We start from the raw sequence: 17,224 nt of genomic DNA on the forward strand, positions 1-17,224 counted from the left end.
TCTAAATTGAAACATAACATAGTTTGAGAAAACCAATGAAATACGGTAGGAAGATTAATTTCTTTCCAATTCAACAAAATAGATCTTCTAGCCATTAATGTAAGAAATGCAATCATTCGACAAACGGAAGAGGATAAATGGAGTGAGTCCATCATTGGTAAACCAAAAATTGCAGTAATAAGATGAGGTTGTAAATCAATGTTCAATACCGCAGAAATAATATCAAAATTATCTATCCAATATTTTTTCAAAAGCGGACACGACCAAAACATATGAGTTAAAGACGCTATCTCAGAATGACATCTGTCACAAATAGGAATAAAAACGAGCCAATTTATCCCTGGACATATGAGCCCTGTGCACAACTTTAAACTGTATAAATGAATGTTGAGCACATATAGATGATGTATTAACTAATTGAAGAATTTCATCCCAATTCTCAATAGGGATAGTAAGGTTAAGTTCTCTTTCCCAATCATTTTTAGTCTTATAAAAGGGCTCTGAACGTATCTTCATAATTATATTGTAAAGTTTTGATATTCGCCCTTTCTGAAAAGGATTTAGTTCAAACAAATTCTCCAAAATACCTGAAGACACAAAATTTGGAAAAGTAGGAAGTACAGTATTTAAGAAATTCCTAATCTGTAAATATCTAAAAAAAAATGAAATCTAGGCAAATTATATTTATTAGATAATTGCTCAAAAGACATAAAACAATTAACCAAAAATAAATCAGAAAATCGTAATAATCCTTTAATCTTCCAAACTGAATAAGCTTGGTCTATAATAGAAGGATAAAAAAAGCAATTGGATACAATAGGAATATTTAAGATAAACTGAGTCAACCCAAAAATTTCCGAAATTGAAACCATATACGGAAAGTATGTTTAACTATCGGGTTGTCAATTCGTTTCGGCAATTTAGAAAGAGCAAAGGGAAGAGAAGTCCCTAAAATAGAACCCAATGCAAATCCTTATACAGATTTAATTTCCAAGTTCACCCAATGAGGGCTAAAAGATATATCCCAATCCTTTAACCAACATATCAAATATCGGATATTAACTGCCCAATAATAAAATCTAAAATTAGGCAATGTCAATCCACCTTCCATCCTTGCCTTCTGTAAATATATTTTACCTAACCTAGGATTTTTATTCTGCCATATATATGAGGAAATTTTGAATCAACATTAGCAAAAAAAGATTTCGGAATAAAAATTGGTACTGCTTGAAATATACATAAAAACTTGGGTAAAATAACCATCTTAATAGCATTAATCCAACCTATCAGAGATAAAGATAGTGGTGACCATTTAGTAAACAAACATTTAATTTGATCAATTAAGGGTAAAAAATTAACCTTAAATAAGTCTTTATAGTTTTTTGTGATTTTAATCCCTAAGTAAATAAAAGAGTCATTAACTAATTTAAAAGGTAAATTTCCATAAATTGGAACCTGTCTATTTAAAAGAAACAATTCACTCTTATTAAGATTTAATTTATACCCGGAAAAATCACTAAATTGAACCAACAATGATAAAACTGCAGGGATGGATTTCTCAGGATCAGAAATAAATAATAATAAATCATCTGCATATAATGATAACATGTATATCTGTCCCACGATTAATGCCAAAAATATTCTGTGATTCTCTGATAGCAATTGCCAAGAGTTCTAAAGCAATATCAAATAATAATGGACTAAGAGGACAGCCTTGTCTAGTACCCCGAAATAAATGAAAAAAGAGTGATCTTAGATTGTTAGTAAGCACCGAGGCTACTGGAGTATGATATATCAGTTTAATCTATGAAATGAATGTCGGACTAAAATTAAACTTCTCAAGCACATAAAATAAGTATGGCCATTCAACTCTATCAAATGCTTTCTTTGCTATGTGAAGGAGTATAAACAATATTCAATAATCTCCTAACATTGAAAAAAGAATAGCGATTTTTAATAAAACCGGTTTGATTTTCCAAAATAATTTGGGGGAATGTCTTCTCCAGCCTCGATGCCAGTAACTTGGAAAAGATCTTGGAATCTACATTCAATAAAGATATTGGTCTATAGGATGCACAGTCAGTAAGGTCTTTATCTTTCTTCAGTATTAAAGAAATGGAATCTCTATAAAAAGATTGTGGCAGATTGCCCAATCTAATTGCTTCTTCAAAAACCCTGCATAACCAAGGAGAAATAGTAGCGGAAAAACATTTAAAAAATTCTACTGTATGCCCATCTGGACCTGGTGCTTTCCCAGAATTCATGGAGGAAATAACCCCTTTAATTTCTGCATCCGTAATAGGAGTTTCTAATAGTGAAAGATCATCTGATGATAATTTTGGAAAATTCAATTTCCCAAGAAAATCACACATGGTATTATGATCATGAGGGAATTTGGAATGATACAGGGAGGTATAAAAATCTTGAAATGATTTATTTATCTCATCATGGTGTTACGAACCCCGTAACTGGGTCACTTACCAACAAAGATAGAGAGGTCTGTTGAAGTCTGATGGTACTATTTTTAACAGTATTTATTGTTAAAGGGGCACAAACATAAGATTAATACAACATACAGATAATATACGTCGTCAATACTAAATCTAAAAGCGCAGGTATAATAATAATCAATAAGAAATAGCTCTATCGTTGTCTAGGGGATAATGTATTGTCCAATGGAAATATAAAAGTCACTGTTAGTTCGTTCAAGCTGCAGCGTTTTGGCTTTGAGAGAGAGACAGGTTAAACTTGCCCAGGTCTTTTATGATGCCAATCCTTCGAGTCGTTGGGAGTTGGTTTCCCTGTTGTTAGCTAAAAGCCAGTCTCCCGTGGTAAAAGCCACCGGTTCCGGGGCAAATGGAACCGAACGCATGTGGCTTCCTTCCTACCGGCTTCCGCTATTACGGGATTGCTAGCGTTTCTTCTGGTGCGTCTGAGGGGCTGTTCCCACAGACCCTCTTTTATCCTGACTCACAGGGTCGCAGATGTCAATCAGGTTGGTGGTGATGCAATCCCTCCCTCAACCAGCCCACTTTGCCTGAGGGCTTCCACATAGCACAGTATGGCAATACACAAGTTCGTCTCCAAGAGACAATGGCCGTTTCCCGTCGCTTTATATCGCCGGGGGGAGCAAGACATTCCGTACGTTTCTCTCTCATTTCCTGGGTCTCCTGACCCAAATCAATAGTGATCTTGCGATTCTCACAAAGGAGGGGGCTACCCCGCACCCTTCGGCCCCTCAGAGCTGTGGTACATGCATAACACCCCCTTTCTTCAAAGCGTTTTCACCAGCGGTGAAACGAAGTAGTACAGAGTCTTACAGGGTTTTAGAATCTAACACAATACAAAAGCGCTAAACAGTTAACGATTACAATGTCACTTCCTTTAATATCTTAACATCTTGTACCTTACTAAAGTCTTGTAGCATCAAACTTCAATTGAATAACCACCTATTTTTATTTCTTTCCTTCAGCAAACAAAAACTAAGGAGTTGTGATCTTAGCTTATGTATATCTACAAAAGTTCATGCAAATACTAATCTTTCTGTTGCTTTCAAACTTAACAGGCAGGCTTCCATGGGGTTGTCTTTATTATTCACATGCTTCATCGAAATCCCGTAAAACCGGTTTTTGCTATTTAAAAAATGGTGTCCCCATTAACCGTCGCCTCTTTTCCAGTTAGTTCCCACGTGGGGAGCTTGGGTACCCTGGCAAAATAGGCTCTCGCCCGCTTCTTTCATAGGAGTTATTTTATCAACACCATGTCCCAAACTTAGGCCATCTTCTGAATTTCCACCCAATTCTTTAATTTTACACAGGTTGCTAGTCCTCTCTTCAGGACCCTTCAGGCTATTAGTTGTCAGTTCGAACTCTTTGTTCAAGCAGCATTTCAAATTCTGCCTTTTCACACCACACTCTGGAATAACAATAGCATGCCCCCCCCCCCACCCCCCGTCATCATCCAACTCACTCTGTAAGCGATCCACAGGCTTTAAATTTTCTTCATTCGATTTGGGAACTACATATTTCCTGTTTCCTTCAATAATAATATTTATCTCCCCACTTTTGATTTCCGCATTAACTTTTAACACACCGTCGAGCACAAACACCTGGGAACTCTCACTTCCCACTATTACCAAGGTTAACCCTTTCTTCACTGAACCAAGTTATCTGACCCACAAGGACGGCTGTCCCTTTCAACTGAATCAAATACCTCAGACTTTTTCTGAGCTCCGTTACTAGGTTCAGTACCATGTGCATCCACATCTTGGACACACTCAAACGGGACACTTGCCTCTTTCAGGCTTTCAATACCCGTACCCGGTCCAAATTCTAAATTCCCCTGATTCTCCCAGCTACTCTCTGGGCAACTCCCTTCCGGAGTAAACTCAACCCCGTGGGCTGAAACAACCTCATCTGCCAACCCAGCAGACTTCTTCAAGGTAAGGGCACCCTTTTCATCTAGGACTGCCCTCATTTCATTATCGGGAACACTCTAGCATTTTCAACTTCTTCAAACAGTTCTGCCAACCCAGACAGATCATCCAGGTCTGACCCTGGACCTTTTAACAGCTCTAGCTGTTTCTCATCTTTATCTTCTGCCTCTAAAGCTTTTCTCCTCACTAAGGGCAGGTCTACCTCCTCTCCCTTACCCTCTTTCACTTTACTACTCTTCGTTTTACCACCCTCTAAACCCTCGTGGTACGGGGTCGGTAAAAACATCTTGGCCAAATTGGAACTGGCCGGGTTTAAACTGCTCCCTTTCTCAGCTGCCTCTCTCGGCAGGCTGCGAATGATCGCGCATGTGGGATAGATCTTGGAATCTAGGGGCGGGGCCGCAACACTCACTGGCCGGCTGGTCATCGTCATTGCTGCCCAAACATTACCACCTGCTAAATCGTTACCAAGAAGGACGTCCACGTCAGTTCTCGGGAAGTCTGATTGCATCCCTATTTCAACTGGTCCAGATACCAGCTCACAATCCATAATGACCTTATGTAAGGGCACCATTTCTGTCCCTTTACTTATTCCCTTCACAGCTACCATTCCCGTCTTGTGACCAAAATCTAGTACCTTACTGCTGATCAACGATAGCTCAGCCCCTGTATCTCTCCAGATCCGTATGGGAACTGGTGTGTCTCCCTCCCTCACTGACACAGTTCTGTTTGACAGACAAGTCTCAGACCCTTCTCGTACTCTGTCTACCCGGGGCTCTCTTGTCGATTTACTGATTACCACAGCACATCCAGTAGGGACTGCTCCTTTCCCTTTTCCTGTCTCTTTCCTCGGAGCAAAGCACCTAGATGCAATATGCCCCCCCTTTCCACAATTAAAATAGGTCAAGCCCGGAAATCCCTGGCCGTCTGGCCTTTCCCCCTCAACCTTACCACTAGCTCCTGGCAGGACCTCTGCCTCAGCCGGCGGACTTTCTCGATTGTTCCCACGGTCTCTCTGGGAACTTTTATTTGAGGAAAACTTTGTCTTGTGGGTTAGGGCATATTCATCGGCGAACCTAGCAAATTCTGAGATGAACTTATTCGGCTTCTCATTCAAATACATCCGGATATCCTCCAAAACACAACCTTTAAATTCCTCAATCAGAATTAACTCCCTGAGACACCAATAATCCTCTGCCACTATCTCTGCTGTGTACCAACGGTCCAAGAGCACACCCTTCTCATAGGCAAACTCGGTTTACGTCTGATATCACCCTTTCTTTAAATTTCTAAACTTTTGTCTATATGCTTCAGGTACTAACTCGTAACTCCAGAGAATGGCTGCCTTTACTTTGTCATAGCTCTCCCCCTCTTCCTCCTCCATGGACAACGCCGTATATGCCTGCTGTGCCTACCCTTTTAACACACTTTGTAACAATGCCACCCACTGATCTCTGGGCCACTTCTGATTCACTGCCACCTTTTCAAAAAGCAAGAAATAACTATCAACATCCATCTCCTCGAACGGAGGTACTAACCTCAACTCTCGACTAACATTGAACCGCTCCTCTCGGTCTGACCCCTGAACTCGTGGCTCTTGCTGTAACTTCTCCATCTCCAAGTCATGTTTCCTCTGTTTCTCTCCTTCTCAGCTCTTTCTTTCTCTTTCTCAGCTGCTTCCAGCTGTTTTAACTGAATTTCATGCTCTCTTTGTTTCTCAGCTCTTTCCCGCTCCTGTTTCACCTCTAACTCCTTTTGCTGGAGCGCATGCTCCCTTTCTCTCTCGGCCCTTTTTTCTCCTTCTCTCTCTCTCTCTCGGCTCTTTCATTCTCCTTCTCAGCTGCCTCCAGCAGCTTTAACTTAATTGCATGTTCCAACTTTAATTTCTCCAACTCTAACTGAGCTGTCCCACTAGCTGGTACCTTTTCAGGGATATTTTCCAATACCTCAGCTGCACACACATTCTTCCCGATATAATACTGAGTTATTGCCCTTCGCACCTCCTGATTTTTCATTGACAACCTCACCTCTGCGATGTTTAACCCCTTCGCCAAATTTATCAAGTCTGATTTGGTGGCCGCCTCTAGCCACCAAAGCCACCTCAGAGTCGGGTTTTCTATAAATTCACCCACGTCCATCTTTGCTGATTTCCAGTCTGGCTACCCGCATAACCAGATCCAAGTTTTGGACTTACAAGCCCGATTCACTGGCCTCCCAATTTAGTGTCAAATCCCAAGACGAGAACCCCAGTTTTGTTATGAACCCCGTAACTGGGTCACTTACCAGCAAAGATAGAGAGGTCTGATGGTACTATTTTTAACAGTATTTATTGATAAAGGGGCACAAACATAAGATCATTGCAAAAATACAGATAATATACGTCATCAATACTAAATCTAAAAGCGCGGGTATAATAATAATCAATAAGAAATAGCTCTATCGTTGTCTAGGGGATAATGTATTGTCCAATGGAAATATAAAAGTCACTGTCAGTTCGTTCAAGCTGCAGCGTTTTGGGTTTGAGAGAGAGACGGTTTAACTTGCCCAGTTCTTTTATGATGCCAATCCTTCGAGTCGTGGGGAGTTGCTTTCCCCATTGTTAGCTAAAAGCCAGTCTCCCGTGGTAAAAGCCACCGGTTCCAGGGCAAATGAAACCGAGCACACGTAGCCTCCTCCCTACCGGCTTCCACTATTACGGGATTGCTAGCGTTTCTTCTGGTGCGTCTGAGGGGCTGTTCCCACAGACCCTCTTTTATCCTGACTCACAGGGTCTCAGATGTCAATCAGGTTGGTGGTGATGCAATCCCTCCCTCAACCAGCCCACTTTGCCTGAGGGCTTCCACATAGCACAGTATGGCAATACACAAGTTCGTCTCCAAGAGACAATGGCCGTTTCCCGTCGCTTTATATCGCTGGGGGGAGCAAGACATTCCGTACGTTTCTCTCTCATTTCCTGGGTCTCCTGACCCAAATCAATAGTGATCTTGCGATTCTCACAAAGGAGGGGGCTACCCCGCACCCTTCGGCCCCTCAGAACTGTGGTACATGCATAACAATGGTTAACTGTCAGATCCCCATTCTGCTGACGGATCTTAGTAATTTGACGTTTAACCAAAGCATTCTTCAATTGACTAGCTAACAGTTTACCCGATTTATCACTATGTATATAAAAATCAGATCTGGTTTTCATTAATTGATTTTCAATCGAAGATGTAAGTAATAAACTATGTTCCGTTTGAAGTTCAACCCTTTGTTTGTAAAGCTCCTTGCTAGGAGTAATGGAATATTTCTTGTCAATCTCTTTAATTTTGTCAACCAATAAAAGAGTTTCCTTCTTAATGCATTTTCTCAGACCAACAGAGTAGGAGATAATCTGTCCATGTATATATGCTTTAAAAGTGTCCCAAAGTGTTCTGCAAGAAATATCATCCGTGGAATTAGTTGAAAAGAAGAAATCGATCTGTTCCTTCATAAATTTAATAAAATCCGGATCTTGCAGTAAGGTAGAATCAAATCGCCATTGTCTAGCACTAGAAGCTGTATCCGTAAATTTAATAGAAAGTTTTAATGGAGCATGGTCAGAGATGGGTATAATATCATAATTACAACCAATTACCGATGGAATAAAACAAGAGTCAATAAAAATAATCAATTCTCGAGTAGGAATGATAAACATGTGAGAAAAATGAAAACTCTTTGTCCTTAGAATGCCGAAATCTCCAAATATCAAAAATTCCATTATCAGTCAAAAAAGAGTTAATACAAGTGGCCGACTTATTAGGTAAAGTCTGAATAGTTATAGATTTGTCCATCAAAGGATTTAAACAACAATTAAAGTCACCACCCATTATTAACTTATATTCATTTAGATTAGGTAGAGAAGTAAATAAGGACTTAAAAAATCGGGACAATCCACATTTGGAGCATAAACATTAACCATAGCAACCTTTTTGTTAAAAATAAGCCAGTAATTAACAAAAATCTACCATTCAGATCCAAAAAGATATCATGTTGGACAAATACAATAGAGGAGTTAATAAAAATTGAAACTCTCTACTTTGGCATTCGAATTCGAATGATACTGTTGACCCCTCCAAAACCTAAAAAAGCGATAATTGTCCTCCTTCCTCACATGAGTTTCTTGTACAAAAATAATATGAGCATTAAGTCTTTGGAATACTTTGAAAATCTTTTTCCGTTTAATCGTATGGTTTAAGCTATTAGTATTCCAATAGACAAAATAAATGGTCTGAGCCATATTTCTGAAATCAACCCTTTGGTATATAAAGGGTTAACCAAATTATGAACTCATGCACCCGGAAGAGGAACAAAAGTAAGGGGCGGACCCGGAAGTGATGACATAGTGGACATTTTTGCAGTTTAAAATCAGCCCAAATGAAAAAAACTAAAAAAAAACTGGTATAAGAAACATAAGATTTAGAAAAAGACCTCCCACCCCCCACCCAAGAGGAGAAAAAAAAGAGCACCCCAGCCAAGGATAGGCTGGGAAAAGGGAAAGATGAAACTAAATCTACCCCCATATCAGCAGAAGACAACTCCATATAAAGGATACAAAAAAATCCACCTACACTCTAAAGAAATTATAATCACTACACTAAAACCAAACTTTTTAATATAATTAGTTGTAAAAAACCAAAAAGAATATAATCACTAGTAACTTATAAATCACGTTAAAAACTCAAACCAACCAAAAAAAATTTCAACAGTGATAAGAGATGCATTATAGGAAGAAGACGAGAGAAAAAAATGGCGAAATAAAAAAAAAACTCAAAAATATTTTAGAGAAGAAACCACCATCCTAGTAAAAAAAAATTCACCTTCAAAGGATTAATAATAATAACCAAAGATAAAGTACAGTGGTTGAAGTAAGTAAAATAACAAGATTAGTATGTCAAAAAAAAACTTTAACTAGAGTATAAAATATAGAGTAAACCTACACCAATAGCCAGAAACAAAATCTGGTTTTGGAAATAAAAACCATCTTGCACGATCAAAATCACTCATTTATTAGGGATGAGAATCCGTAGCAGTAGGGAAGTTCTCATTCAGAAAGCTTCTCGCTTCAGATGTAGAAAAAAAAACCCGCCGTGGTGCATTCGGAGGCGATATTCTGAGCTTCGCAGGGTATAAGAGCGCAGGTTTTAGATTTTTCTCATAACATTCAGACATCAGAGGTTTAAAAAGAAGCTTTGCCTTCATTACTTCTGGACTAAAATCTTCTACTAAATGAAAATTGTGATCTTGAAATTTGACCATCCCTACACACCGAGCCACATGAATAAGTTGCTCTTTAACATGCACATAATGAAATCGTCAATTACAACTGGTGGTTTAGCTGAAGCCCTTGGTGATCGGCGCATAATTCTGTGAGCGCGATCGAGTAACGGAGGACTGTCTGGGAATACAGAAGGGAACTCATCCTTTAAAAGTTGAGCAAAATACTTCGAGGGGTCCCCTTGTTCAATACCTTCCGGGAGACCAAGAATGCTTAGGTTCTGTCTTCTGGACTGATTCTAAAAGTTGACTCTCTTGGCTTTAAGTGTTTCCACTTGTTTAATCGTCGAAAGTAAGTTCTGCTCCAATTTTTCAATTATCAAATCTCACTACCGAGCGTCCTCTTGCAGTGTTGCAATTAGAACTTGCTGCTGGTTAACTACTGAATCTGTCTTATCCATATAATCTTGAAAAGCCTTTATATCTTGTTTAAAAATTTGTCGTTCTTCAAATTTTTCATTTAAACCTCCAATAACATTTCATAAGTCAATTCAGTGCGCTTAGGATCAGTCTGCTTCTTCCCGTTCCCGTTAGGATTCTTCCCAGGTTCTCGCCCTTTAGATCTAAGAGCCATTTCTTCAAAAATTCACAATAAACTCTTAAAGATAAGTCCAAAAAAGTAGCAAGAATCTTTTGGTGTAGGTAAAAATAAGTTAAATAAGGGTGATCATAGGTTAAAAAAACTAAAGGTTATGGAGCGAATCTGAAACAGTGCTCACTCCATGAGCGTCTCCTGCTGACCTCTTCTGTGATTCCTCTCTCCGTTTGTGTAGTATGGTCTGCTGGGAAAGCCCCAAAGCCATAAAAACATAATCTGATTCTAACTGCAATTTTCACTCAATTGGTCTCTCCCTATAAGGTTTATTCTCTTTGTTTTACCCATCCCTCTGACACTTTTTTGGTTATTGAAAACCAAATTGTTTTCTCTCTTGGAGACACAAGCAACGGCAGATGCTGGAATTTTGAGCAAAATATAATCTGCTGGAAGAAACTTGTGGCTTGAATAACATCTACAAAGGCAAAGATGATATGGGTTGATATTGTGATGCAGGACCTTGCCCTGAATTGTCAGCCATGGCTTCATCTCCACAGGTGCTACCTGACCTGTTGAATTCTACCAGCTGTTTGATTTCTGCTTTCTCTCTTTCTCCATCTTGTCAAGGGGCTTGGAGCTGAAACATTAACTTTGTTTCTCTTTCCACAGATGCTGCCTAATCTGTTGGATGTTTCTAACAGTTTGTCTTTATTGCACTTTGTCAGAAATTGACCCATTTGTGCTTGTCTGATTCCTGTTAGACAGCCAGTCTCCTAACTACAATAATAATCCACCTGCTATGCCAAGAGCTTGAGAGTCATACAGTATTGAAATGGGTCGTTTGGCCCACCATGTTCATGTTGAACCTTTTTCATTTTTACGCTAATCCTATTTGCTCACTTTAAGACCGAGGAAGGTTTTCAATCTGAAACATAAACGGTTTTTCTTTTGAGTGATGCGGCTTAACTTGCTGAGTTCTTCCAGCATTTCTCTTTTTGTTCATTTACTTTATTTTATTTATTTAGAGGTACAGCACAGAACAGGCCCTTCTGACCTTTAGAGCTATGCCTCCCAGCAATCCACCAATTTAACCCTAGGCTAATCACAGAACAATTTACAATGAGTAATTAACATACTGCATCTTTGGAGTGTGGAAGGAAACTGTAGCTCATACAAACTTGCTTTCAGAGGAACTCCGACTCCCTAACCTGCAATAGCTGTGTGCTAACTGCTACACTACCATGGTCTGACATCGGTGGTGGGGAAAATGCTAGAGTCGGTTACCAAAGATGTGATAACAGCACATTTGGAAAGAGGTGAAATCATCGGACAAAGTCAGCATGGATTTGTGAAAGGAAAAGCATGTCTGACGAATCTTATAGAATTTTTTCAAGATGTAACTAGTAGAGTGGATAGGGGAGAGCCAGTGGATGTGGTATATTTAGATTTTCTTAAGGCTTTTGACAAGGTCCCACACAGGAGATTAGTGTGCAAACTTCAAGCACACGGTATTGGGGGTATGGTATTGATGTGGATAGAAAATTTGTTGGCAGGCAGGAAGCAAAGAGTGGGAGGAAACGGGACCTTTTCAGAATGGTAGGCAGTGACTAGTGGGGTACTGCAAGGCTCAGTGCTGGGACCCCAGTTGTTTACAATATATATTAATGATTTAGACGAGGGAATTAAATGCAGCATCTCCAAGTTTGCGGATGACACGAAGCTGGGTGGCGGTGTTAGCTGTGAGGAGGATGCTAAGAGGATGCAGGGTGAATTGGATAGGTTAGGTGAGTGGGAAAATTCATGGCAGATGCAATTTAATGTGGATAAATGTGAGGTTATCCACTTTGGTTGCAAGAACAGGAAAACAGATTATTATCTGAATGGTGGCCGATTAGGAAAAAGGAAGATGCAACGAGACCTGGGTGTCATTGTACACCAGTCATTGAAGGTGGGCATTCAGGTACAGCAGGTGGTAAAAAAGGCAAATGGTATGTTGGCATTCATAGCAAAAGGATTTGAGTACAGGAGCAAGGAGATTCTACTGCAGTTGTACAAGGCCTTGGTGAGACCGCACCTAGAATATTGTGTGCAGTTTTGGTCCCCTAATCTGAGGAAAGACATTCTTGCCATAGAGTGAGTACAGAGAAGGTTGACCAGATTGATTGCTGGGATGGCAGGACTTTCATATGAAGAAAGACTGGATCGACTAGGCTTATAGTCACTGGAATTTAGAAGATTGAGGGGGGATCTTATTGAAACATATAAAATTCTAAAAGGATTGGACAGGCTAGATGCAGGAAGATTGTTTCTGATGTTGGGGAAGTCCAGAACGAGGGGTCACGGTTTAAGGATAAAGGGGAAGCCTTTTAGTACCGAGATGAGGAAACACTTCTTCACACAGAGAGTGGTGAATCTGTGGAATTCTCTGCCACAGGAAACAGTTGAGGCCGGTTCATTGGCTATATTTAAGAGTAAGTTAGATATGGCCCTTGTGGCTAAAGGAATCGGGGGTATGGAGAGAAAGCAGGTACAGGGTTCTGAGTTGGATGATCAACCATGATCATACTGAATGGCGGTGCAGGCTCAAAGGGCCAAATGGCCTACTCCTGCACCTATTTTCTATGTTTCTATGGTAGTGTAGTACCATCATGGTACTACCACTTTTGTTTCAGATTCTAGCATCTGTAGTTTTATTTGTTTTTTTTTAAACTCTCATATTGTTGGCTGAAATGGGTTTTTCCTTTTTTTTTTCCTCAATGATAATTGCTGTCATCTTAAGCCTCTGGTAATTACAGGAACTAGAAGCAGAGCGGGTGCAGCTGATGGAGGAAGTCACTGTCAACAACCGTAAAGTGAAGGAACTGGAGAAAAACCTGCTATTCAAGCTCAGCACTACCAAAGGTAACTGATGACTAAATCAAAACATCCTACAGCACAGAAACAGGCCCTTCCAGCCACCTTATCCATGCTAACTATGATAGCTACCTACACTAATTCTGTTTATCTGCACATTTCCTATCCTTTTAACCATCTGCCTCTTGCATCTCCTCTTGCAGTCTGTTCCAAATAACCACACAAAGTGTGAGATAAACTTCCCCCTCAGATATCCTGAAAATTTCTCCCCTTTCACCTTAAACCTGTGACCACTATTTTAGATTCCTCTGTCCTAGGAAAAAGATTCTGACTATCCGTCATATTTAAGCCTCTATTAATAAAGTAGACTTCAGTGAGGTCAAACCTCAGCCTTCTGAGTTGCAGTGAGAGTCAATTCAGTCTATTTAATCACTACAGTTCTCCATTCCATACACAATTCTGGTGAGTCTCTTGACCTTTATGTATTGTGGCAACCAGAACTTACACAACACTCCAAGTGCAGTCTAACCAATGTTTTGTATAATGGCAACATCACACTTCTAACTCTTACACCCAATGCCTGGCTATTGAAGGTAGGCATGCCAGATGTCTTCTAAAAAATTCTATTAATCTGTATCAGTTTTTAGGGAGCTGTGGACTTGCATCCCAAAGCCAGTACTGAGACTGTAATTTTTCACTTTATATATTAATGATCTGTACGAAGGATCTGATGGAATTGTGGCCAGTTTTGGAGACAACAGCGAGACAGGCAGAGAACAGGAGTTCTGCAGAGACAGGGAGTCTGCAGAAGGATGTGGACAGTTGGGAGTGTGGGCAAAGAAGTGGAGGATGGAATGTGGGCATATGCACCTTGGTAGGAAAAATAAAAAGTGCAGATTATCTTCTAAATGGGGAGAAAGTTCAGAAAGAAGAGGTACAAAGGGATTTGGAAGTTCTAGGTCAGGGTTCCCTTAAGCTCATCTTGTAGGTGAATTGGTAGTAAAGAAGGCAAATGCAATGTTATCGTTCATTTCAAGAGGACTCGAATATAAAAGCAAGAATATAGTGCTGAAGCTTTATAAGGCATTGATCTGACCACATTTGGAATATTGTGAGCAATTTTGGGCCCTGTATCTAAGCAAAGATGTTCTGGTTCTGGAGAGAATCCAGAGGAGATTCGCAAGATTGATCTCAGAAACGAAGTACTTAATATATGAAAAATGTTTGATGTCTCAGAGCCTGTACTCAGTGGTATTCATAAAGATGAGAGGAGATTTCACTGAAGCCTATAGGATACTGGCAGGCCTGGATAGTGAGGACAGTTCTGTTAATAGGAGAGTCTAGCATCTAAGGGCACAGCTTTATAGGGATATCCCTTGAGAATTGAAATGAGGTGAAATTTCTTCAGCCAGAGTTTTGTAAATCTGTGGAATTTGAAGGCAAATTCAAGACAGAAATTGAGAGATTCTTGATTGCTAACTTGTTGATGGTTAAAGGGAGGAGGATGGGGTTTGAAAAAAAAACTATGATTGAAGAACACTCAATGGGCCAAAGGACCTGATTCTTCTTCTCCTGTATCATAGGGTCTTCTAGTCTCGCTGTATATCAATTATCCTAGGGTCCACATCACTTATGATGTATATCTGTTCTGAATTTGGCCTTCAAATTGCAAACCTTACAATTAACTGGATTAAATTCCATCTGCCCAACTTTTCATTTCGCCTATGTTCCTCTGTATCCCATGGCAACCATCTTTGCTGCTTACAACTCCACTCATCTTTGTGTCATCACCAGACTTACTTAAAAATCCATAGATATTTTCAGGAAATCATTTATATAAATTAAAACAATAAATGTCCCAGCACCAATCCCTGCAGTACAACACAGACACCCCCCCATAAGAAAAATACCCATCTACTACTACCCTGTGCCTCCCATCTCTAAGCTAATTTTGGATCCATTTTGCCTATGTTGCACAACTTTGTCAAAAACCTTACTACATTCTGCATTCTGTAAACCATGTCTATTGCTCTGCCTTCATTAATTTTCTGTTACCTTAATTAAATTTTGGAGACATAATCTACTCAGCACAAAATCACGTTGATTCCTAATCAGTCTGTACATTTCCTTATGAACATGAATCCTGTCCCTTAAAATCTTCACCAACAGACTACCTACCATTGATGTGAAGATCACTGGTCTGTACCATCCAGATTAAGCACTACTGTCCTATTCACATTTTCATCACCTTCATGGCCACCATCCTTTGACAAGTTGGTGAATATAGTTGATCGTATTGGATAAGGGTGCATTAGGGTAGAATAAACAGGAAGGAACTAGTGTGCCAACTACTGTAGAGTTGTGAAGCCTTGATCACTGGGGGTATTTAAAGATATGGTAGATAAATATTTGAAAGATTGAGAATCTGGCGACTGTGTGGAATTGGCACAGGAGGCCTGCGTGGATCAGTCCGTTTCATATTGAACGGTGGGACGAGCTTTAGGAGTGAGGAGCCTTACTCCTGCTCTTTTTCTTGTGTTTTTATGTCTGCAGCAAATAGGAAGGAAGACAGAATGCAGCACACAAAGAGGAGCATAGTGCTGAAGCAGTCATAGGGAGGTTGATAAGATAGTCAGCATGTGACAGATAATATGTAATGCAAAGAATTGCAAGGTGATGAATATAATGTGAGGAAAGACATTTCTAAAGGACAGCTGAAACACAGGTATCGGGGCAATGCAAGAATATGGTCAAAAGAACATACAGCTCTTAATGTAAGAAGAGAGTAAAAATGGAAGAAAATTACACCAAACTTCTATAAAATTCCAGCTCAGCTGTAAGTTGAAGCCTAGAATGAACATGCAAACATGGTTCCAGAAATATAAGAATTCAGTTATAAGTTGGCAAGTGTGTAAATTGGTTTATTTATGTCATATCTAATGAGGTACAGTGAAAATCTTGTCTTGCATACAGTTCATACAGATCAATCCATAACATTTACCAATTTACCAGTAAGATGGTGGCGCACGCGAACGCAGTGGCCTCTCTGGCGCCAACTAGAGGTGCCTTGTAAAACTTGTGTTTCATGATCCAAAGACATTTCTACTCCAAGTAGTTTGGTTACTGCCGAGCTACTCTATCATTGAGCTGCTCTTTGATCGGAGTAGCTGGACTGGTGTTGGCAGCGGAGCCTGCTGAACTGTCGAAGAGGCCAGCCACAGTGTTGGACAGAGAGCCAGTCGAGGTGTTGTAGGGGCCCACTGAGGCCGGGGTGTTGGAGAAGGAGCTGGCCGAGGCATTGGAGGAGCTCATCTTGATGTCAAAGGAGCTGGTTTGGGTTCAGAGGAGCTGACTGGCTGCAGGGAGTGTTGCTGCATCGAAGTTGGTGCAGTATAACTGTGGGAGATTGTTTCAGACATTTCACTTGCGAATGCAAGGCTGTGTTGGATGGTGATAATGTAAATTGCTGCAGGCCTTGTCTGGTAGAGGGACAGTTGACATGGGAGTTGTGTAGCCTCGGCTTTAGCTTGAGGACTAGGCCTCAAGCCTTGGGCTTGCCTGCTACTGCAGACCAGGTGAGAGACATGGAAGCGATACAGCATGGTATTCACACTCGGCTGGGGCCTGGCCTGTCCTGTTGGTGCTGCCCTCTCATGTTTGAGTGGTGGAATGACAGGCTGGATTGCATACATCTGCACACTGCCGGGCAACTGTACCTTCGATTGCAGACATTGTCACTCAGGGTCTTGAACTAATGAAACCACTTGGTTTCCTTGGCTGTGCAAGTCTAAGGAATACACACTCTGGTCCCGCCAAACCCATGAGATTGAGATGGTTCTCCCACCTCAAACTCTGATTTGTGTGGATGCAGTGTAATTTGCTACCCTGTGCCAAGAAATCAAAAGAGAGCACACTGTATACAATTGAAGGAATTATATTTATGAATCTTAATTAAAGGGTTAGTAAAGAAAAGGGCCCATTATAATTAAAGAGTCAAATGTGCACAACTTGGAGCTCGCTCAACTTGAACTTGTCTGTCACTCACATACTGGGCCCTCAGTCTGTGTGAAAGCACGCAATGCTTTCGAACATCGCTCACAATCCAC

The 17,224-nt window shown here is 40.3% G+C and overlaps 1 protein-coding gene across 1 annotated transcript in view; it reads left to right on the forward strand.

Annotated features, from left to right (window-relative positions):
• LOC132401347 (dynein axonemal heavy chain 8-like) overlaps positions 1 to 17,224 on the forward strand; it is a 674,688-nt gene that overhangs the window by 580,815 nt on the left and 76,649 nt on the right. The window contains exon 75 of the mRNA XM_059983476.1: positions 13,061 to 13,166. Within this exon, the coding sequence (XP_059839459.1) occupies positions 13,061 to 13,166 (106 nt within the window). The remainder of the gene's footprint in view (positions 1 to 13,060; positions 13,167 to 17,224) is intronic.

The sequence above is a fragment of the Hypanus sabinus genome, chromosome 10, assembly GCF_030144855.1.
Source record: "Hypanus sabinus isolate sHypSab1 chromosome 10, sHypSab1.hap1, whole genome shotgun sequence".
Lineage (NCBI taxonomy): Eukaryota > Metazoa > Chordata > Chondrichthyes > Myliobatiformes > Dasyatidae > Hypanus > Hypanus sabinus.